At 47.1% G+C, this 23,404-nt stretch overlaps 2 protein-coding genes across 3 annotated transcripts in view; one reads left to right on the top strand and one right to left on the bottom strand.

Annotated features, from left to right (window-relative positions):
- The first annotated feature begins 41 nt into the window (after positions 1–41).
- NUP88 (nucleoporin 88) lies at positions 42–9,836 on the top strand. Its single transcript, XM_040082514.1, has 17 exons — positions 42–275; positions 779–948; positions 1,556–1,681; positions 1,905–1,991; positions 2,694–2,870; positions 3,822–4,005; positions 4,417–4,567; positions 5,180–5,278; positions 5,392–5,482; positions 5,826–5,927; positions 6,830–6,988; positions 7,401–7,526; positions 8,031–8,096; positions 8,322–8,402; positions 8,720–8,846; positions 9,170–9,288; positions 9,616–9,836. The coding sequence occupies exons 1-17, from the start codon at positions 42–44 to the stop codon at positions 9,677–9,679; spliced, it is 2,163 nt and encodes a 720-aa protein (XP_039938448.1). The 3' UTR covers positions 9,680–9,836.
- Positions 9,837–13,256: 3,420 nt separating this feature from the next.
- Positions 13,257–23,404, bottom strand: part of RABEP1 (rabaptin, RAB GTPase binding effector protein 1) — a 43,986-nt gene continuing 33,838 nt past the window's right edge. For both annotated transcript variants that reach the window (XM_040082849.2, XM_040082850.2), the window contains exons 10-18: positions 22,175–22,279; positions 21,335–21,451; positions 20,025–20,123; positions 18,487–18,627; positions 17,621–17,810; positions 17,278–17,333; positions 16,747–16,845; positions 15,844–15,960; positions 13,257–13,891 (exon numbers count right to left, since the gene is read on the bottom strand). In XM_040082849.2, coding sequence (XP_039938783.1) covers positions 13,790–13,891; positions 15,844–15,960; positions 16,747–16,845; positions 17,278–17,333; positions 17,621–17,810; positions 18,487–18,627; positions 20,025–20,123; positions 21,335–21,451; positions 22,175–22,279 — 1,026 coding nt within the window. In that variant the 3' untranslated portion in view covers positions 13,257–13,789. The remainder of the gene's footprint in view (positions 13,892–15,843; positions 15,961–16,746; positions 16,846–17,277; positions 17,334–17,620; positions 17,811–18,486; positions 18,628–20,024; positions 20,124–21,334; positions 21,452–22,174; positions 22,280–23,404) is intronic.

The raw sequence follows: 23,404 nt of genomic DNA, 5'->3' as shown, positions 1-23,404 counted from the left end.
CCGCGCGGGCGGGTGACGTCGGGGCGGCGGCGCGCGGGGCGATGGCGGCCGAGTGCGGCCCGGCGGAGCAGTGGCGCGCGGCGCTGCCGCAGCACGCGCTGTTCGGCCGCCTCCGCGAGCGCGCGCCCGCCGCCCCCCGCCCGCCGCGGCTCCGCGACCTCCTGTGCGGGCTGGGCTCCGACCTGCTGCTGTGGGACGGCACCGCCGCCCAGCTGCTCGCCATCGGCCTGCGCCGCCTCGGCGGGACCGACCCTGCCGCGCTCGGCCGCTACCAGGTGCGGCCCGCGCCGAGGGCATCGTGTGAGGGCACGGAGGGCTGGGGGGGGGCGGGAATTAAGAGGGGCAGGGGCTGGGGCGGGCGGAGGCTGTGAGGGGATAAGGAGGAGGAGGGGGCCAGGGGTGGGGGCGTTTGGGGTGTGAGGGGATGAGGAGTCTTGTAGTGAGGGTCTGGGCGGACCGTGGAGGAAGAGGGGCGTGATGCGGGCGTGAGGGGATGTGTGGAGAGGGTGGGGGATGTCATGGAGTGCGAGGTGTGAGGGGAGGAGGGCCGTGGTGGGCACGGGGCTGAGGGGGTCTGTTCCTTGAAGGCTCTTGGGCGGTTCATCCTCGCTCAGCCCGCCCTGGGGTGTCTTTCCCCAAGGAACCCACTGCTTTGTGCCGAGGGGCCGGGCTGTGCCTCATTCCGTGCCGTGTAAATCACCATCCAGAATAAAGATGAGCTGTACTTCTGCGAGTGCTTCGAACGGCTTGTGCTTCACCGTAGCGTTTCTGTTTTCAGACCCTTCTATGCATAAACCCGCCCCTTTTCGAGGTGCACCAGACGCTGCTGAGCCCTGCCCAGCACCATGTGGCGCTCATTGGTACCAAGGGGCTCATGGTGCTGGAGCTGCCCAAACGCTGGGGCAAGAATTCCGAGTTTGAAGGTGGGAAATCCACGGTGAACTGTAGGTGGGTGAGACCTCAAGTGGTTAATGACACCCTTGTCCTATCACTCTTCTTCCACAGCCTCCCTTTCCTGGGGTTAGGCAGATTTAGAAGACACTGGTGGAAGGTACACATTGAATTTGGGTTGCGGGGTGGTCACAAATGAAATTATTTTAGCTCCAATACTTGCTGCTTGTCAAGTGACCCGAATTAATGACCTTCTAAACTTGTTGCAATTACTGAGGAGCAAGATGCTCCTCTAGTATTCTCTGGCCTTTCACAGAATCAGGGAATGGTTTGGAAGAGACCTTAAAGGCCAGCAAGCTCCATCTCCTGCCATGGACGGGAACACCTTCCACTAGACCAGGTTGCTCAGAGCCTGGCCCAACCTGGTCTTGGACACTCCCAGAGATGGGGCAGCTTCTCTGGAGTCTTTCAGCAGCTAAAAGCAGATGTTTGGGGGGAAATAACAGAGGGCTTCAAATTAAAGCTGCCTCTCCAACTTTCACAGTAGTACAGATAAAGACTCTAAAACCTTTTCATTGTGTCTCTAGCTCTTCTTGCCCCTGTTCCCTTTAGAAGCAGCTTGTGTGTTTCTGGTCACAGCACAAGTTTCCGCTCTGTATTCCAGCACCATTCCTATTGCGGAACGGTTCTTCACCAGCTCGACATCCCTGACTTTAAAGCATGCAGCCTGGTACCCCTGCGACACCTTGGAGCCCCACATTGTGCTCTTGACATCAGACAACACCATAAGGTAAACCCCATTTGTGGCTGATTATCTGAAGTGTGGTGTTTTTGTCATGTCCAGTCTTAATTTGTCACTTGGTTATTTGCATCCTGCCATTTTTACCAGAGTTAGCAGTAGGAAAAATAGGATGTGAGGAATTTCAGGCTGAGGGTGGCTGCTGTTCCTGTGTCAGCAGGGAGTGTGCAGCACTGCCAGCAGAATGAACACAGCTGCTGTTTCTGTCCCCCAGGTTTTACAGTCTGAAGGTGCCGCAGACACCCATCAAAGTCATTGCGCTTTCGGACACCGAGGAGGAGACTCTTACAATCAAAACAGGGTTGGTGTGGCTTCTTGTGTTTTGAAACGGTTTTGCAGAATAAGCTCAGTGTTCTCAGTTGTGTTTTTAATGAATAAGTGATAAATGTGCCTGAAAATCTGATATGAATTCTATAGTGCTAGTACTTCATGGCAGAGTACCTATGCCCTTTCTTTTCCCTTTCTTTTCCCTTTCTTTTCCCTTTCTTTTCCCTTTCTTTTCCCTTTCTTTTCCCTTTCTTTTCCCTTTCTTTTCCCCTTCTTTTCCCCTTCTTTTCTTTTCCTTTCTCCTATTCTCTCTCTGCTCTCCCCCATCCTTCTAAAACAAAGTGGTGACAAACTGTACATTCAAGCATTTGTCAGAGTAGCTGTTTGAAAAACACACATTGAATTTAAGATGGGGGTTCAGAAGGGGGTTTTGAGTGAGGAATGTAGAAAATAGATGATCTTTATTTCCTTCTTGGCCTGGTTGGAAACAGAAATCTTTGCACAGAGTGGTGTACCTCACAAGAAGTACCAAGCACCTCTTGTATCCTCCGAAGCTGTGAGGGCACTGCAGAACCACTGTGCAATGAGAAGGGTGTCGCTTACACCCTCTGGTTGCTGGCCGTGGCACGTGGCAGGGCGCTGCTGGGTGGGGGTTTGGCAGGAATTTGGCAGCACATCCCTCAGGAGCACTGTGCTCTCAGTCATTGCTGACAATGCTCGTTGTGCCCTGTCCCAGGAGAGCCTACACAGCATCCCTGGGGGAGACGGCCGTGGCCTTCGACTTCGGGCCGCAGGTGCCGGTGCCGAAGCACATCCTGGGCCAGCGCGGCAGCGAGGAGGTGCTGGGCTACCCCCTGTACATCCTGTATGAGAATGGAGAGACCTTCCTCACCTACATCAGCCTGCTGCAGAGGTAGGGTCTGACCCTCAGGGCTCACGGGGTGCTTGGATGTTTGTGCTAGGGTGAGACAGTCACCTCTCAGCTTGGCTGGGCTGAGTTATGTGCTGTTGCAGCCTGTTCTGATTCTGTGGCGGTGCTGATAGACTGGAATCCAAAAGCAGTGTGTCATCCCTTCTCATCCAAACATTATGGGTGCAGCTTCCACTTCTCAGAATGCACTGTGCATTATTTGCCATCAGCAACCTGATATGAAGACACAGGGCTGTAAAAAGATCAGTGGGTCTGAGGCTGTTCAGTGTATTTTGTGGCCTTCAGTTCACAGCACAGACATCCTTAGCTTTGGATGAGGCTCATTGAACCAGAGGCATCCTAGGAAAAGAAATATTTGAAGAGCATAGGGGGTTCACAGTTATGTTCTGCAGTGGAAAGCCAGGATGATTCATCGAGGATATAAATATGATACAAGAAGGAATTACTTTAAAAAACTAAGAAGATGGTGCAAGACTTACAAGTTAGGTCTTGTGTAGCTGAATATGAAGGAGTGTGGTACTTGGGTTAGCAACAGCACTGTGTGGCTCAGCACTGAGCTGATCTGTCTGCAGGCAGTGAGATGGCCTTAGTCCATCTAAAGTTCTGCCCAAAGAAATGCCACAGCACAAAATGCTGCTTGTGAAGTGCAAGAAACCAGCTGAGTAATCGTTAACTTGAGCTTTCCATGAGTAGTAATTTGTGTTCTCGTATGAAAATGTTTCCTTGTGAATTTTTGCAGTATAGCTTTGGGTGCTCTCAGAGCATAAGTTACAATTAAGTGAGCTCCATTTCCCCTCTGAGATCCCTACCAAGGAGCTGCAGGTCAGATCTGCAGAAGTCTTAACAGGGCTTAGAGCTCCAAGCCATTGTTTGACAGCCACGGGAAGTCCCCTTGCAGACGTGGTGCTGAGAACAAACCCATCTTCCTTGCAGCGCTGGCAGCCTCGGGAAGCTGCTGGGCCCCCTCCCTATGCACCCGGCTGCCGAGGACAACTACGGCTACGACGCCTGCGCCGTGCTGTGCCTGCCCTGTGTCCCAAACATCCTGGTCATTGCCACCGAGTCGGGGATGCTCTACCACTGCGTGGTGCTGGACGGAGAGGAGGACGATGAGCAGGTACCTGGTCTTGGTTAGGTTTTTTTTTCTGTAGGCGTTTTTGTTTCTTTAATCCGAGCTCCTGGCTGCAAGGTGGCAGGATGCCTGGAAGTGTGTGCCAAGTGCCAAAGCTGCATTCTTTTGGAATGAGGTAGCGAGTCTTTCTCCTGTTTCAGCCAGTCCCTGTGGCTCCCTGACACTTGTATTGTAAATCTTAGTCCGATGTACCCTGACAGTAGATTGGTTTTTGATCAAATTTACTATCATCTAATTTAAGGAGGACTTTCTAAGAAACCCTGGGTTTGAGTTAATTTTTTTTAAGTAAACTTGAACTACATTCCTTGATTATTAAAACTGGTCTTTCTTGATGCTGTTTATGTTGGAATTCCTATTTAAATGATGTCTCATAGAAGAATTCAATGCTCTTTACAGTCAGAAAAGTCCTGGGACCCAAGATCCGATCTTATTCCTTCCCTGTACGTGTTTGAATGTGTTGAGCTGGAACTTGCACTGAAACTGGCGACAGGAGATGAAGAGGATCCTTTGGAGTCTGACTTCTCCTGCCCAATCAAGCTGCACCGAGGTAGGGTTGTTGTTCAGCTTGTGGCTTTTTATTCCATGCATTTAGGATCCAGTTATTTGCATGTTCTCATCCATGTCAGACAAACAGGGGGATTAGAGTAAGGATTTGCCAGATGCCTTCAGAGCTGTGAAAGGAGCAAGCCTGGGAGGGGCTCCAGTTTTGGCTCAAGGACGGATTACACATGGTCAGCACTAAATCCTGTCATCTGAGGGTTATAAAGTAGAAGTTCCTGCATCTGTGCTGACCTGTGTGAGGGAGTGCTGGGGGGAGGGTGATCCTGAGGGAAGGACCTGCTTATCCCGTGGAACTGGGGACAGGATGAAGTGTTGGGGTCTTTGGGAGCAAGCAGCTTGTAGAATGCTGGCCTGCTAATTTTAATAATCTGCCATTGAAAACCTATCCGATTGATGCAGATGTGGTGTGGAAGGAAGGGTTCAAAGCAACTCATCAGCATTTTAGACTCTAACACACGTAGCTCTGTTTGTGGCACTTGCACTAAGATGTTAAAGCTGACTGGGCACTAAGTTGATACGCAGGATCAGCAGTGCAGGTGTGAAGGGTGAGTTTTTCTCCATTCAGTGCCATCTCTTACATTTTCTGCTTACATTTCAGATCCCAAATGTCCCTCTAGATACCACTGCACACATGAAGCTGGTGTCCACAGTGTGGGCTTGACGTGGATCAATAAACTGCACAAATTCCTTGGTTCAGGTGAGTGAGGGAAGCGAGGAACATCTGCCAATAACAGGCTGGTGAGTGCAGGTACTACTGAATGTCTCACCCTGCAAAGTGGATCTGATGCATCCTGATGTGTCTCCTTGTAGATGAGGAAGACAAAGACAGCTTACAGGAGCTGGGAGCAGAACAGAAGTGCTTTGTTGAACATATTCTTTGTACAAAACCACTGCCATGCAGGTAAAAAAACAAACCCTTTCTCAGTTGCTTTCAAATCGGGGACTTACTATGGAAAATATTTATGATTTCTCATTTTTTGCTACATTCTTGCCAATAAAGTAATAAAGTAGGCTCGAAAGATTTCAAACAATACAACTGAGCAATTTGTGTATCAGGATTCTTATGGCACAGTTAGGGTAGTAGCTGAAATTCTTATGTTACTGTCTGAAAATCACCTGTCAGAACAGCAGAAATTTTTACTTCCATTAACCTGACCTTGGAGCATTTTCAAAAGAATGATCGTGCCCAACTTCAGGAACAAAGAACTTTCCTGACTGAGTAATTTTTGTGTTCTTCCCTTCAGGCAGCCTGCTCCAATCAGAGGATTTTGGATCGTTTCCGATGTCCTGGGCCCCACAATGATTTGCATCACCAACACCTATGAGTGCATTACAAGGCCTCTCTTGTACGTGGTTCTCAGCTGAAGTCCATGACTGCATGGAAAGGACCAAAAAAGGATATTCCTGTTTTTCACTTACTCTTTGATTGTTCCACCCCAGGCTTCTGCACCTCTTAGGACACACAATGAAGTTTTGCTTTCTGAACACTCCCTGGCTGAGCACTAAAGTGTTACTGTAGTGGTTACCTACTGCTGATAAGGTGTTTGTAGGGGATATAATTAATCAGATCACTTTTAGTGAGTCTTAGGACAAATATTCTTGATGGTATTGTTGAGGTTCTACGGTGGTGTGGATATTCTTAATGGGCTACTGAGGTTATGTGTGCATGAAAGGGAAAAAAAAAAACCCTAGGATTTTCATTTGTGCTTCCAGTCACTTTCTTTGGAGGTGGTGGCAAAGATACGGAGTGGTGTAAATGTGCATTTGCACAATGAAATGAACACCTTGAGGGGATGACACTATTTTCAGCTTATTTTTTGCAGGACACTGTTTAAGGTAGGACAGGTGCCATCAGCAGAGCCAGTGTTAACATCAGATTCTCCTAGAGAGCTTTTATTTCACTGTTTCCACACAGCTGGGCAGTGACTGGGCAGGGTGCTTGTGAAGGTCATGCTGCTGTTCCAGTGCCTGCCTGCCTTGATCTGGAACATTCTTCTCCTTAAGCCAAAGGATATTTATGATTCTTACTAGGTTTGAGCCACGACCAAACAGGTGTGGGGATGTGAGCTTTACCTGCCCTGCTAGGGCTGGATTTACCACGTAACTGAAACAGCTCCTTTAGAAGCCCCTGCAGTAGCACAGGAACTCCACACTGGAGGAGTTCCTCGCTTCCAGTGCCAGTTAAGCTCCGAGCTGGTTTCAGTTTGCGTGGGCTGACTGTGTTCCCCCTCGTGCTGTTGTGTGGCAGGAGCACTGTCCATCCTGCCTCCCCTCCCCTGCTGTGCACCAGAGAGGACAAGGACCTGTCTGTGTCCCCGCTGCGCATCGTGGCCGAGTCGGAGCATTCCTTTGAGAAGCACATCCAGGGCATCCTGCAGCGCAGCTCTGCCAACCCCCTGCATCTCAAGTAAGCAAAATGCGTTTTCCTGGGGCACCTGAAGTGGGAACACTTGGGAACAGTGGGTGTGGGCAGCTCCTGATGGAACAACACATTGCCTTGGGCCCAGCTCCTGCCACTGCCTGGTGCCTGTGTCCCTGTGGGGCTGGCAGCCAGTCCAGCGATGGTGCAGGCTGGGAGGGGATCAGCTGGCTCTGGGCTCCTGCTCAAAGCACGGCTGCCTTCAGCTGATGAGGTTCTCATTGCTTGGCCCATTGGGTTTGGAGTTTCTTAAGCTACCTGGGGACTTCCTCATGTAATAAAAATAATTTCTGGCAAAGGGATTTTACTGTAATCCCTCAAGCCTTTACCATAAACGCTGGAAGTGGTTTAGCCTTTCAAAGGAACATGTTAGTAAGATTGCAAAAATCTCAATCTTAAGATCGGCAGATAAAGATGCTGCTCCTCCTCCTGAAGAATGCCTTCAGCTCCTCAGCAGAGCCACCCAGGTGTTCAGAGAGGAATATATACTGAAACAGGACCTGGCAAAAGACGAAATTCAGCAAAGGTAATGCAAAACTCATAAGAATGTGCTGGGCCATCTCTCTGTGACACAGCAGCACTAAGTATTGGGCACTCGCCCTCCTCTGTGTGCCTAATCCTGGTGAATGAGTAAATGTACTAAATGTAGAACTAATAATGAATACTAGAACTTAAAATTGAGTTATCAGGAAAAGCAGGGGTGGGTTTAATAGCTGATCTCTAGTGGCTTATAGGGGAAGAAAAAATGGTAAAAACACACACACAGAAAATGCTCTTTTTGTGGTGGTGTCTGGCCTGCCTGGGCCTGTGGGTGGCAGGAAATCCAACCTCAGCACTAATCCTGACAAAGGAAAATTGCCCTAAGTCTCTGCTGCTTCACTTCATAGTCAGTTATTTACAACATACAGTTAGGACAAAATGGGAATTTTTTTCTCACCACTGTCCCAGCATTTTCTGTGTGGTGTAAATCCTGATTCACCTGCTTACAAGTGGTTTGATGTTTCTTTTTTTTGGTATGTGTTTACTTCAGAGTGAAGCTGCTGTGGGGACAGAAGAAGAAACAACTAGAGGATCTGAATTACTGTCGAGAGGAGAGGTGAGTGGAACCTGTCTCCTTTATCCAAACCTCAGGAATGATGCATGTGTGGTGGTGGTTTGGACAAGGCCCTGTGTGAAACAGGTGAAGGCATTCCCAGCCACGGTGAAGCCTTGTAGGTTTGCTCCCTCCTCCAGCTTCTTCAGCTTCCTTGTCCTATTTTCACACCCTGCCTTGTCCTGTGAGTGAATCTGGAGTAAGGAACTGCTTCTCCCTTGCCTTAAGGAAAAGTTTGCGGGAAATGGCCGAGCGCTTGGCTGACAAGTATGAGGAGGCCAAAGAGAAGCAAGAAGACATCATGAACAGGTGAGTGCACACGGGGCTGTTTCACCTCACACCACCTGATGTTAAACAAAGTTTGCAGGCGTGGTAGAACAGAGTGCGCAGGAGCTGCTGCACTGCTTTGCTACAAGACCGGACTTCTGAAATTCCCTGTGCTGGGGCTTGGTGTGATTTGTCTGCAGGCCCAGCCTGAGCCAGCCCCGTGCTCAGAAATGCCACCTGAGACCAGCTGCAAGGGGAAGGTGAAGCCCCTGAGACACGGAAGCATGGCCAGGCTGCAGGTGTTTGAGCACAGCTGGGTACCAGGGAAGTTAACTCAGAGACATTTCTTGCTTTCACAGGATGAAGAAAGTCCTTCGTAGTTTCCACTCTCAGCTTCCTGTTCTGTCTGACACTGAGAAAGATATGAAGAAGGAACTGCAGACAATCTATGACCAGCTGCAGCACCTGAGCAATGCCATCAGACAGGTGAGAGGAGGAATGACTGGGCTGGGAGGTTACTGACAGAGGAGTCCTGCCAACAAAGTGATGCTGTACTTGTGTTAATTAGCAACAACATACTTTGGGCCCTTGTTGGTGATACAGACAGAACCTTTGCACACAGAGAGCTCCCCCTTCCCCAACCTGGCAGGGACATTGCTTCCCTTTGTGGGAAGTGCAAAAGCAGGCAGATTTGAACCCCAAAAGAACCAATTAATTGCAGTACACCACAGCAGTCTGTAATTAAGCTTTCACTGTGACAGGCACGACCAGCACTGACTGGGGACTTCTCTTTTCTCCTCAACTCCCAGGTGAAAATGAAAAAGGAATACCAACAGAAACAGATGGAGAAGGGGCGAAGCCCCCGCAAACCCAGCATCAGCCTCAGTGCCTACCAGAGCAAGTGCATCCAGGCTGTCCTGAGAGAGGAGTAAGTGCAAGCTGGGCTCCTGAAGAGCCTGAGCCCTGGCCCTCAGCTCAGTTCAGGTGTCTCAGGTGTCATTTAAGCTGGCTGCAGGAGGGCTGGGGCTGGGGGAGAGGGGCTGAGGCACAGGGTGTGCAGCTCCTGGGAGCAGCACTTGAAGCAGAGGTATGGAAGTGCTTTTTTCCCCAGGAGCCCAGGGCAGTTTGTAATCCAGCCTGGGATGATGAGCACTGCTCCAATTCCCTGCTTCTACCCCTGAAGTGTTTCCCTTCCTGCTTAGTTCTGTGCAGATGGGACCTGCAGCCTTTTGACTTGGGTTATTTTTTCTTGAAGGGGAGAACACATCCGGGAGATGGTGAAACAGATCAACGACATCAGGAGCCACGTGAACTTCTGACGTGTCCCTGGAGAGGACCCTGTAGTGAGGCTGGAGGAGCTTTACCTGTCCCTGGTATTCCCCTTGTATATTTACCATTTGTATGTTGAACAATACACCTTTTGCTTATTATTTTGTAAAGAATTGTGAAATAAAATACTTTTGATATGACTCCTCAGGGGCTGTGGGTTTGGTTTTCTCATGGGAAGAGGATGTGCTGCAGGTGTTTTATATTCAGGGTGTTAGAGGGTCATTAGCTACCTCAGGAGAGGGGTATTGCTGCTCCCTGGGGTTATCCTGGGATTGTCTCCCACCCTTGCTCCCTCAGGGGTTCCCTGGGGGAACGCTGTGGCAGGAGGCAGAGGAGAAAGAGCAGAGCCGTGCACACACACACTTCAGCAGCTTTTTTTAATTTGGAACACTTTCTCCATAAAGGACACACCTTCAGTACAGTTAACAAATGGTTACACTGGAATCCTGGAGACAGCAGAATTCTACACCCACGATTGCACAGGACACCAATGGCTTGGCTCACTGGAATGCAGTATTGACTTCCAAACACTGTTTGCCTTTTGCTAAAGATGGCTCTGGAGTCCTTCTTGCCATTACAAGGCCAATTCAGTCTCTGCTGTGGACAGACTCTAGTGGACAGTAAGTAATCGTTGTCCCTGCCCCTGCCCTTGGAAAAGGTGCCGTGGTGAAGCTCGGGGGGGACAGGAGCTCCTGCACTGCTAAAAGGGCACAGCAGGGCACGGCTGGGGAGGGACAGGTACCAGACATGCTGCAAGAACACTTTGTACAGGTTAAGACTATACAGGTACAGGAATGCAGACAGAACTCCATCTGGGCCCTGTTACAGCCTCCACCAACGGCTCACCCCTGTCACAGCTGGGCAGGTGACACTGCCTGAGACAGGAGAACCCGCGCCAGCCCCAGCCAGAACTACAAGGAAGAGCATTTGTTTTACCATGTTCACGAGCAGTAACACCAGAATCCATCATCCAGTGAGTATCTACACCAAGAGCTTTTCCTACATTTACAGTCTTTTAAATTTGCTCTGCAAATTTGGCACACACTGTCTTGTTTTGCTTTTAAAGGCCCCTTTTGAGTTTTGAGTTCAGCAGAAACTCAGTTGCTACTGCTGAAGCTTTGCTGTCCTTCCCCAGGAGGGACAGCAGTTTGCAGGGAGCACATCTCCCACCACTTCTGTGAACAGCCAGGGTTCCAATTTCAAACTGAATTGTTTAAAAGTCTGACATTACAGCAGTTGGTGAAAAAAGGTGACTCGTCTCCAACACTAAAATGGTCCCAGCTGGTTCTGAGACAGGAGCACGGTGTTCAGGTGTGTGATGGAACAGGGTGGTGAAAAGGAAAACCACCATAAAGAACTGCCTGCCCATCCTCTCCACACCAAAGGAAGTTCCTTCAGGGACCTGTGCAGTGCCTGCTTCACAAACAAGGAAAAGCACACAGTGCACTCGCCCCAAGCCTGCAGATCTGTGTTTGGAAACAGCTCCACTGGCCCTGGGGCTACCAAGGGGCCCAAAGCACTTGCCCCACTCGCGTCCTTGCTGCCAGGCTGCAGCCATGACCTCACCCTGACACCAGCACACCTGGGGAAAGCTGTGCCCACCAGCCATGAAAACACACCAAGGAAAAGGCACCCAGCCCTGCAGCACCTGAAGGGCTCCGAGCCAGCACAGCCAGGGCTGCTGACAACAGCCAGAACGGGGACCAGAAGGGAAGCTGGAAGGCCAGGAACAGCCCGTTCCCCTGCTGCCTTGCACTGGGACTATCCAGAAACACAACCAAAAAATATTTCACTGTGAAAGACTTCAAGGTGCAGTTCCTCAAGCACTCAGCTTGCTGAAGAGGGTACAGGAGGTGGTGTGGTTTTGCCATACAAGAGGCTTCCTAACACCTCCTGCATAGGTGAAGTAGTCACCCGTTACAGTAACTAACCCCACAACCAGTTACACATTAAGTTTTTGGCGAGGGAGGATGGGAACAGAGAAAAAAAAAATCTTTCCTTTCTGTTCTGCAGCTCCTACTGAAGGCCTGTAGATTTTTCTCCTAAGTCTACCCAGCCACTGGAAAACCGTATGAAAACATCTGAATTTATGCACCAGGACCTGGCTGCTGTCACCCACAGCTCAGCAAATAGTGAGAAAGGGTAAAAAATCCTTAATCTAGTAAGCCAAGTAAGACTCAAGCCACACTTCAACATCACCTTAATGTGAAAGTAAGCATCATCTCTAGACATGACAGCTCTGCCATCTGTTAGTCATTAAGGTGGGAAAAATTACTTTTGGGTGTCAGGATTATGAAGGGATTAATTGCTAGGGTCAATAAAATGCTTTACTTCTGGTAATGAGTGGCAAGGAATTGAGCTTGTATGATGCTTTTTTGGCTGTTTTTAAGGCATTCCTCTTCAAAACCACTGGTTCTGACTTTATGTCAGTAGCAGGATATACACTGCTAAGAATAGGATCTAAGCACTTAAAATATACAGTCATGTGCATTGCAGTTTGGAGCATTTTCTGTCACTTTTGAAGGTGATGAAGAAAAGCAGATCTCTGGCCAAGTATGTGAACAAAAACCAGCAAGGAATGGAGGAAAAACTAGGAAGTTCTGGACAACGGGATCTGCTCCTTCAGCCTCCTTTTAACTGAGTTGTAAAGTTCAAGAATTGGGTTTGTACCATCAGGATCACCAACACCTGCAACAGTTCAGGATTCCGTCCAGCTGCATGCATGGAACTCCAGCAGTGCAGGAGGAGGAGGAGCGGGAGGAGGAGGAATGCTCATGTTACCTCTGGACATTTATAGAACAAGAAACCCAAACCTGGCAACTGAGCGATCACAAGCATTTCCTGCCTCTGCTGCCGCATTACTCAGTGTAATTTAACTGTCTGGGAGCAGAACCAGGGGACAGCACAGGAGCCACCTCTGAGCAGTGCCAGGACACCAAAGAGCTGCACTGCGCCCTCCACGCTGCAGCAGCACAATCCTGCAGCTCCTGCACGTGTGCCCTGCCCAGGAGTGTCTGGGAGCGGCTCCCTGTGCGCTGACGCAGCAGAGGGGCCAGGAACAGCTGCATTCAGCACCTTCCCCACAGAGCTCCTGCCTTCACACCTGCTGCTACCCCCAGAGCAGAGCACACCTGCACCACCTCAGGCCAATGCTCAGACATGCACACCATGCAGCTTTTTTCTGGTTGGGTTTTTTGTTTGCTTGTTTTTTGGATTTGTTTTTTGTTTTTTTGTTCCACAGAGAAGGGATTCCAGGCACTGCTCAGCTTTAGGAGATGAGAAACAACCGGTTTCCATATTCTAAATTACATTTGTGAAAAGAGATTACAAAACAGTGCATTTCTTGTGCTTTTCTTTCAGTATCTGAATTCAACAGAAAAATGGCAAGGAGTTAAATTCTCAGTACAGTGTTCTCTTTTTTTTTTTTTTGGATTAGCATTTATCTGTTCAGGAGATATACAGCTCACTCATATCCACATTTCAGCAGCATTCAGATTCTTCACAGAGCCAATGGTTTAAAAAAAAAAAAAAAAGTACTGAGTTATGAAATAAGATCAATATCCAGTGTCCTGCTAATAAAGTCATATTTTAATATAAAATATTCGTACAGCATACTCTACACCTCATTCTCTCTGCTAGCTGAATACTGTTACTGACTATTCAAACAGAAAAACTTCAACCACTTTGCTCTTCAACGTTTTGGAGGGACAATACAGTTTCCAGCAGCTACTTTGATCACAGTAGTGGGGGAAAGGACAGAGGGAAAGACAGGGGAATATGTTCCAAAACTCTATATTAGGTTACGAAGTCGGCTGAAAGAGGGAAGTTTTTCAGAATGTAAGGACTGATCCCACTCAGTGGAACACGAAACACTGCACTCATTAGTGTTTCCATTAGAAAGTTCTCCTTCCTACACTACAAGTCACCCTTGTGCTCTCTTCCTGCCCAGTACGAAACCTCTTTTCCCCTCTAGAAACAAAACTTAAGTCATCGCTCCCCTCTGTTGTCTTCTGCTCTCTCGGTTAGAGTTAAATAATAATTAATGTTGCTATAAAGATGAGTTAAAAACCCCAGACGCAGCCTCGGAGCCCATCAGGGTGTCATGTTTCAGGGAGCTGATTAATGTCCGTCAGTTTTGTGTCGTTCAGGATTGCACGGATTCTCTCCAGGGAATCTGCCTGCCGGATCCGCTCCAGCTGCACCTGCAGGGAACCAACACAGGCACCCGGTCAGCGAGGGGGAGGAGCTCACAGCCACAGCCACAGGGAGCCCCCGAGGCATCCAACGCCACCAGGGCCTCAACAAACGCAAGGAGCGAAGGAGCACGAGCTTCATTTGGGCCCGAGGATGGGAGGAAGGAAGACGTGAGGCAGTTGTGATTTTACAATAAACTCCCACTTTCTGGGGGGCTCCAGCCAGCACCAGCACTCCGTGTTTTGTCTCGTGTCCACTCACTGACACTGTCCTGCAGAACTGGAGATGTGCAAAGCAAACCTTCCCAGCCCAACCCGTGCCTTGGAGCCCCCCAAGATCACAAAATGCTCTTGGAGCAAACATCCCATTTCCAAGCTCGCTCCTTGCTTTGCTGACATCCAGTTTAAGCTATTTCTTGTCTGCTGAAAAAGGGCCCAGCAGAACTGTAGTGAAATCAATGCACAGAGAGCACAACTGATTTCTGTCTCAGCTCAAACTTTCACATTCTTTGCAACAGGATCTGGGCTTTCAGTTATAAATCCCCAACTAGCATTTTATTGCTTTTCAGCCCTTCCTCTGAATTGCTGATAACTAATTTGGCCAGTGGATCCCTCACAGAAGGGGTACTTGCCCAGGCTCTCACTGACAAAGCCAGGGAAGGGAATAACCCTGCCAAGAAACCACATCCTCCTCTGATGGTCATCTCACACTGTGTCAGTGCACATGGCACAAACCACTGCTTATACTGCAGCACAAACTGATGTGCAATAACTGCTTAGGGCAGAAAGAAAACACCAAACACACAGCTACAGCTCTCACTGAGCTCATACTGCTGGTTTACTAAACTACCTGCGAGTTGTGGAAGAGTCTGCCACACATCTTCAAAGTGGTGCCTGTTTGCTCTAAGAACTGCATAAACCTGTGCCTGCAGGACTTCAAAAAACAAAGAGTGAGGATGAGGACAAACAAGAAGCAATTTCCCCAGGCAGGATAACTCAGCAGTCCCCTTTGTCCTACCAACTCCTCCAGACACAGAGCCAGAGAGGACAGATCTCCATTGTCCATCCAGCCAAACTGCGTGCAATAAACAAATCTCCCACATTCTGGTGCTAATTTTCCAAGTAAACCCTGAATGTCTGACTCAGAAAATGTGTATGTTGAATTCTGATGGTGTCACTGAGGGCCTGGCCAAGGACTCCAAGGAGATGGAGCTGAAATTCAGCACCTCCTCAGTGAGCAAAGTTGGAACATAAAAGGGGCACAAACTCTGCAAACACAGACCCTGAAGGTGAGCCCAGTCCAGCTTGGCTTCCCCAGGACACTGCCAGTCCCTCTGCACACACAAACTGCAGCTTCCTCCGTGCTCTCCACAGCAGAGAGCAGCCTGACAAGCCAGGATCAGCCTCAGGGACACCCCTGACAAAACTGCTCCCCCTCAGCAACCTCCTGGCATCTCACATCAAGCACAGGTTCCACTTGGTGGAGGAAACACAAGGGTAACAACAGAGACAACAGCAAGGACAAGACTCTGAGAGCGTGTAGACCGAAAGCAGTAACTGTAACACAAAGAACCATTTCATACATTCAGATAAAGCAGTACCAGTTCCTTACTTTGGCCTTAAATACTTGCACCTGAATGATTTGCTATGAAAATACCACATTGAAGCATCAGGAGATGGACAAGGAAAAACACTGGTCTGGAAGAGCCATCACCTTTGGCTCTGCACAGTTTCTTCTAGTAAAATAACTGAAAACTGGCTGGAACCAAATAGTCAGAATAGAATCCCAATAGCTTTAATAAAAAAATCATAGTAGGAATACCTGATCAGTTTATTACACCAACAAATTCTAAAATAAATACCAACATGAGAAAATTTACAACAACTATTTCTTCTTTTACACAGCTCTGGAGGAATAATGAAACTAAAGTAGCCCTTACACATTGATTGGACTCTCTTACCTGAAGTGTTTGAGAAAGCTTTACAAAGTCTCTCTGCACTTGCTCACTGACATCTAATTCAGTCTGCAACCGCTGAGCTTTGTTCTTCTCTTCAAACACCAGCTGCTCAAGGTTGGCCTGAGGAAGAAAAGGTTCTTTATGCTTGAAATGAATAAAAATCAGCAGCTTGTATAAACTGATTAAAGCAGCACAGTACTCACAGGGCCTTGGCAACAAACTAAACCAGTCATCCCACACCTCAGTCTTCCAAAGTGCAAAATCAGGGGCTAATACCCATGAGCAGGTGCCAATAGATTGGTTTAAGCATGAAAAAGCCCAAAGTTCTTTAACAGCACCACGGGCAGGGATGTCAAAATACAAAGGCAGAGTTCTGAGTTTCAGTGAAGTAAGTTCATGGTAAGGGCAGTAATTTGCTGCTGGCAGTGTAAGTGTCTTGCTGTCCTGAGCTTTAGTCAGAGAAGTGTTGGGGGAAAGGACCCAAAAAAGCCAAAATCACAAGAGAGGGAAGAGAGTGAGTGCTCAGATCACAGTTAATTCACCTGAGAGCTGAAGTAGAGCCCCTCCCTACAGCAACCACAAAAAAAGCGCTTCTCCAAAGCACCAAAGCATTCAAGCCAAGGTTTGGCTCTCAGGACACTCCCGGAATGTTACTGAGCCTTCACTCGGGAGAGAAACCCAAGGGTTGCTCAGGTCAGCAGCAATTCAGACCCACCACTTTACACACCCCAGTGAAAACAGAGGTGAGGATTTAAACCACATCCAAAGGACATTACTGCCCTGCCAGATTCTTACCAACATTCAAAAGCTTCTTTTTTTTTCATTCTTAGGTAGTGCCACATTCTCTGACACAGCTGCTCATCACAAAAGATGCAGATACACTTCACATCCAGACATCATAGCTACCTTTGCTGCAGTCTCCTTCTTCAGCTGTTCTTCTAGAGCGTTCTTTGCCTCCTGCAGACTCTCCAGCTGCTGCAGGTTTTCCTGTGAAGAACTTTCCAACTGTGTAATAATAATATAAAAAAAAAAAAATTAATTAAGCTTCCTAACATTTCCATCTCCCACAGTTCCTCTATAAGGAAGCCCAAGTATCCTTCAGGTACTTAGGGGATTCAGAAACACAAATAATCTCTTCTAGGGGCAGAGAAAACACCTGAATAACATCACTTTCTCTCCATTTATTTACTTTTGGAGCTGGAGAGAAATGTCCAAACCTGACATTTAGGTCAGTGTTAGGTAGTCTAGTATTAGTTAGGAATTAGTTAATCCAATATTTAGGTTACAGATTAATTAAACAGATCAAACACCTTTTAAGGAACAGAACTATGAATGTGTCCTACTCCTACACTGGCATCAGTACAGGAAAAACAAAAACCTTTATTAAAAAACCCCCAAACCACCAAACCCAAAAAGCCCACAGTTAAGACTTCTTACCTGTTCCTTTTCCGCTTTTATTCTTTCCAGTTCAGCTTTTAAACTGGAAATGGAAGCTGAAAAACAAGAATATTAAAACTTGAATGCAAGAAACACAGGAAATTGTTCATACCCTGTTTACTCCTGTTAATAGTTAAAGGAGAATTAAGCCTGTGTTTCGTCAAAGGTACCTCAAAAGCAAACAAATAATTGTACTTTTGTTTTCAGCTGCACAGCTTTGGTGTCTCTGCTTTCAACAGTGGACAGTATTTAGAATTCAGGTAAATCTACTACAAAATCAAGTCTTTGTGCATCCTATTACTTTCTTATATTCCTCTTTTGACACTGTTTCAGCCCCGCTCACCTATTTCCTCTTTGCAATTCTCTATTTCCAGCTGTAGAGTTTCTTCTATATTTTCTTTCAAATATTGTTCAGCTTGGATCTGTTCTTTCAAGAACAGGATCTCTGCCTTCAGCTTCTCCTCGAGGTGATCTGCTGCTGTCCTCACACTGATGATGTCTTCCCGGTACTTGAGGATCAGCTCCCGCAGCTCCTGCATCAGGATGAGCAGAGATGTGAATTCTGCTGTGCCTCACCCCAGCACTGGGGAATCTGCACAGGGACAAAGCTGTGCTGAGCCTGTCCTGACATCCCAGACCCTGCTTCCAGCCAGGAATTGCTGCCACAGCCTGCTCAGGCACAGGAAATGAAAACATGGCAAGACTGACATCCCCCATGGGGTTTAGAATGCTCCCCCTGCCCCTCAGCCCCAGCAAATCTTTGAGGCTGAAAGGAAGGGAGTGGCCATGAAAGGGATGATAAGGTTTCTCATTATTCAAGGCTTTGGATTATCGCTGGGCTTAACTGGACAGAAGTGACTGACTTCACCTGAATTGCTGAATCGATACAGTGGGGCCCTGCTGACTGAACACCTGTGTGCCCAGCTGGGAAATGCAGCCTGAACTGGCTGACCTGGGCCAAACCCACACTCCACTGACCACAGAGCAGCTGTCAGGCCACACTTAACTGGTTTTACAATCCATCCACGCCCTGAAGCAGCCAGGGCACAGGGGGATCACACTGTTGGATTTGTCCATCACAGACTCACAGGGTTAAAATCCCAATTACTGCTCTTTGTGCTGTTGGAGACAGCTTTTTGATAAAGAAAAATATCCCAGTGAGATCATATCACAAGCACTGTTGGTGTTAATGATTTAAAAATGTTTTACCTCTGCTGCTTCTGGTAGAATGAAATCTTCAGCCTGCTGTAAGGACACGTGCAAGCTGTGTTTTCCTTGAAGACTTTCATTATCTTTTTGCAGTCTCACCAGCTCTTCTGAAACCTGCTCCCTTGACTGTGTCAGGACAGCCTACAATGCAAAGAGAAGTATAAATTCACACTTAGGGTCATGCTCAGATCTCTTCTGCCCCATTTACTACCACTGCTTTCAATGGTCTGGTGAATTGATAGCCTTTGTAAAGAAGGGAAACAAAATGATTCTGTGGATCAACACAACCTCTCTCTTGCCTGGGCTATGCACCAGAAATAAAGACAAGGTCAACTTTAAGTGTCCAGGCAGAGGGGAGGAAGCAAGTGATAAATACAGCTTTGTTCGGTCTCCCACTTTCCTCCTGTGTTTATCCAGCAGCTGGCTGCGCTCATGGAGGGGAAGCAGAAATCACAGGGATGGTCACTGACACCGCCTCAGCACTCAGCTGTAAGTGCAGGCTGCTCAAAAACCCGAAACATCCACCATGAAACCTTCCACGGTGGGTGTCTGCCTCCCACTGTCCTCCCAGGAGAGCAGCAGAACAGCTGATCCCATGGAAAGAAAAAGGATGAGGAGGACACGGCTTTGCTTGCATTACAAAAGAAAGAAAATCCAGTGGAGTTTTCCAAGAGGAATGGAAATGGGGAACCAGGGACTCAAGCAATGGCAGGAGCTGTTACAGGAGGGCAGCAGGAGAAGCAGACTCAGATCAATACATTTTCTGAATGTCCTGCATGTCCACCAGACATGTTCTCATGTAGAACATCTCTGCCAGCAATGTCCTGATGTGCTACACGCAATCCCAGACCCCAAAATGCAATAATGGGGTTCATGAGGATGAATTCTCTTGGTCCCTCACAAATATTGTGCCAGGGAGGAAAAAAGAAAAAACTTGATTCTGATATAGAAAGGAATGAATTGCTCTAAGGAAGTCAAACTTAGTTCTAGAACATGAGGTCTTCTTCCTATTCTCTGGATTAATTCCAACAAGATGCTCAAAAATAGTTTTAAAATATTAAGCTCCCATACATCTCTCTCCCCGGGTGTTAGAGCTGCTATTTTAAGTCTGACTTGCAACAACACTGAGTATTCATCTCTAAAACCTGAGAAAACATTCACTAATGATGGTACTTGTGATGAATCCTAAAAAAGAGTCTTGAGAAAATCTACTGTCTTCAGATTTGAGGTGAAGTTGAGATACCAAAGAGACGTGGACTTAGATAATGAAGAAGGGGAAGAGAAGCTGGCCAGGGATCTCCATGCTCGAATGTGCATGACCACAGGCAGCAGCACAGAATGACACCAAGTGCTCCAGCAGAGCAGAGCTCTGCTCTTCTGCCATCAGAGCTCACTGCACCAAGCCCCTTGCAAGTGAAGATGCTCAGCCCTCTCCAGCCCACCCTGGCTGGGCAGACAAAGCTTTTTACAGACACACTGAGCTCCCAGGGTCAGACAAACAGGGCTGGTCGTGGATCTCTGGAATTACCATGTCTTACCATTTGCTCCTGGACGCTTCTCTTGGCTTGCAGAAACGCCTGCTGCAGCTCACTGAGGAAATTCTCTGACTTCTGACACTTGGCCATGAGCAAAGAGATCTTAGAGAAAGAAAACACAGACAGACATGTAAGGAATAAAGCATGGAACAGATTCTGGAAAATAAAGAAGTTTTCTTGCCTGTTACCATTATTAATAGGTACTTAGACATTTCAAATTAACCACTGAAGTTTATGTTAATTCTTCACTCAGCAAAGCAGGAAAGCAGCTCCAGGCAGTAAGAACAGATGCTGTGTTTCTGCACCAACAATATTTTTATATTCTATTTACCAGAACTCTGAATCAACAGTTATTTCTAACAAAATTGAGATGTAAGCCACTTCAGAGACACCGAAGGGAAACTGAAGAGCTTTTATCTAAGATTTCAGCATTTTTTAAATTTTTGCACCTTTCTCTGAAAGCACTCACCTTCAAAAACTTTACATGTCATTCCACAACACCACATGTAAGATTAATCATTACTTAATTAACAGCACCCTGGTACAGCCAGAAGAACATATAAACACACTCCTGTTGTCTAAGCCAGGCTTTGTCTAATGACTGTTTCTTTACTAAGGAAAAATCCAGGGTGGGATCGAAGAGAGAAAGTTCCAGCCCAAGTGAAGAAAATTCAGTGTCCTGTACACAGCATGTACCTACTATTGTAAGCTTTAATAGGCCACAGATGATGACTTTTTCCTTTTTTTTTTTCATTTTTAACTATGACTACCACCCATTATATTTGGCTTCACTGTTCCAGGAGAATTAGGAACACATCTCAGCCTGGAACATCTTTCCAGTGGGCTATTATTTTAAAGGAGTTCAGTGCCTGTTTTGGCCTGCTCAGCTCCTCGTTACTGCATTCCTCACCACAAACCCATTAACGGGGTGTCAAGTGTTGGGAAGAGCAGGTGGTGGGACAGAACCACTTCAAGCAGCAAGGCTGTGCCCAGAGCACAGGGTTTGGGTCATTTCAGACACAGGTAACACCAAAACTCTAACATTACTCAAACTCCTACTGTCACTCTGTAATGGAATTCATGATTAGAAATGATATTTTAAGGCCAAAACTGGGTAACACAATATTAGAGACACAAAAGATTTATCTAGAAACTGTGGCAGACTCAGGTGGAGCATAACTAACCCTAGAAATTCTCATTTGTGTTGCCTCTCCAGCCAGCAGCCCACCATATTTAACAGAACACAAGTTCTTGTTACATACTTTTGCAGAACATTTCATCGTCCCTGGATCTCTATTACCAAATCCTTGTACCTGGTTAGAGGAGTCTTCAGCACTTTGTTTCATGTAATCCTCCAATTCCTGTTTATCTTTCATTGCCTTTTCCAGCTGGTCATTAGCCTGCCTCAGCATCACCTGCAGCTTTTTCACCTGTATTGTCACAAAAAAATTAATTCATTTCCCATTTTCCTGAGGAGCATTTATTTCCTGAACCCCTTCACTGCTCAAACCATAACATAAAATCCATCAAAAATCCTATACAACCCAGAAGTTCCTTTGCTGTTGGAACAGCTTCCAGCACAGATTATCCCTCTAAGGAAACATGGGACATCAAACTGCACTGGACCACGGCCATGTAATGACTTCAATCACTTATTTCAAAGCAGAATGTGACTCATGCCTTCCACACCCATCTGAAAATTGTTCTTTGCTATATGGCAGGAAACAAATATCCTCCAAGACTTGAAAGTCATCTTATGCTGCTAGGATGAGGTCCTTTTCTGTTAACAGTTGTTAGAGTATCAAAGATAATAAAATTTAATGCATTCCAAGCATTTTAAAATATAAATTATTAAAGATACTGACTTCAGCATGGGCATAATACTTTTTATAGAACACTGCCTTTACAGCATGGTCTTACAGCATCAAATAAATGGGTTCTCCAAGGTGAATCCCTAAGAAATATACACATGTTGGTGCTCATGACCACACATGAATAACAAGTCAAGTTACGTCAATAACACGTCAAGTATCCCAGTATGTTGATATTGCTCAATTAAAATCAATGAATAAAACAGCAGATGGATCTTTGCTGCACCCTCAGTAGCTCAAAAAGCTGCAAAAGCCTGGTTAAAGCAAGGAGAGAAATCCCACCTGGTCTCTGGTCTCAGCCTCCTGGATCTGGATCCCTTGCAACTGCTTCTCGTAGTTGGAGCACATGTCACAGCGCCTGCCCAGCTTGTTCCCTGCGTTCTGCACCTGCACAACACAGAGCCAGCACCTGCCATCAGCCCAGGAAGTCTCCAGGGAATGCTACACACACTCAGGCGTGTGCTGTGCCCACAAAACATTGCAGACAAAAGACAGTGGCAGAATCATGTAACGGCAGGAGTGAGTTGCTCTAGAAGTGAAGGATAACTCAGATCAGCTGTGGGATATCAGCTTTTCCCGCCCTGGGTCCCACCATCAGCACAAAAAGCTGTGACACAAAGAGTTCATCGAGTCACTGCTGTGTCCTTTTGACAAAGAGAAACCAAACAGGAGAGAAGAAAACAACAGTGTTGGGGTGGGCAGCAGGGAAACCAAGAGTAGACCTGCTGTCAATCTGGAACTGCAATGGTTTTGGCCAAGGGGAAAAATGGAAGTTTTATCAAAGTTCCAGCTGCAGGTCAAGTTTGAGCTGAATTTTGTATTTGCTGCTCCATGTCCAACCCACCGCAAGAGGCATTCACACCCCAGTGTGTGCTCCTGCCTCCAGAACACGTGGGAAGCTGCATTTCTGTTCTGGATTCTGAGACAGGGCTGAAGCTGTGCCATCAAAATATCAACAGGGCAAGGAAATACTCAAGAGCAGCGATTTAGCTCAGCTCTGAGCTCAGGATGCTGCAATTTCTCCATATACAGCAAATCAGTAGGAAAACAGCAATAAAGCAACTTTACAACAGGTTTGGAGAGACCTCCTAAGCAATGATTTGCACTAAGTAAAATTTAAACAAATTGAGAAAAAAAAAATCAGTAGCTCTTCATTTCATCTGTCTTTCATCTGGCCTTTTCTCCTTCACTACATTCTTATTTTTTTTTTTTTTACTCCCATCTTGTCTGCCTTTTCACCCAGTATGGATTATTATCTCCCCACACCTTTTCTTCCCCCTAAACTGCTGCTCCTTGGCCTCTCTTCCTCTGAAAAAGGAACCACAGGAAACCCCAAATACTCCCCTTTTCAGCAAGAAACCAAATGCAAGCTTTGAACTGGCATCATATAAAACTGCTGAAAAACTGACAGGCAGAACACCCAGAAGCAACAATTTCCTTGGTCATCCACAGTGCAACTGGCCCAGGGCTTTATCTCATCTGCTGCTTGCTGCTCTCAGAAATGGGTTTCTG

The sequence above is a fragment of the Hirundo rustica genome, chromosome 19 (genome assembly GCF_015227805.2).
Source record: "Hirundo rustica isolate bHirRus1 chromosome 19, bHirRus1.pri.v3, whole genome shotgun sequence".
Classification (NCBI taxonomy): Eukaryota; Metazoa; Chordata; class Aves; order Passeriformes; family Hirundinidae; genus Hirundo; species Hirundo rustica.
Note: the sequence above shows the minus strand (reverse complement) of the source record. Positions and strands in the feature narration are given on the sequence as shown.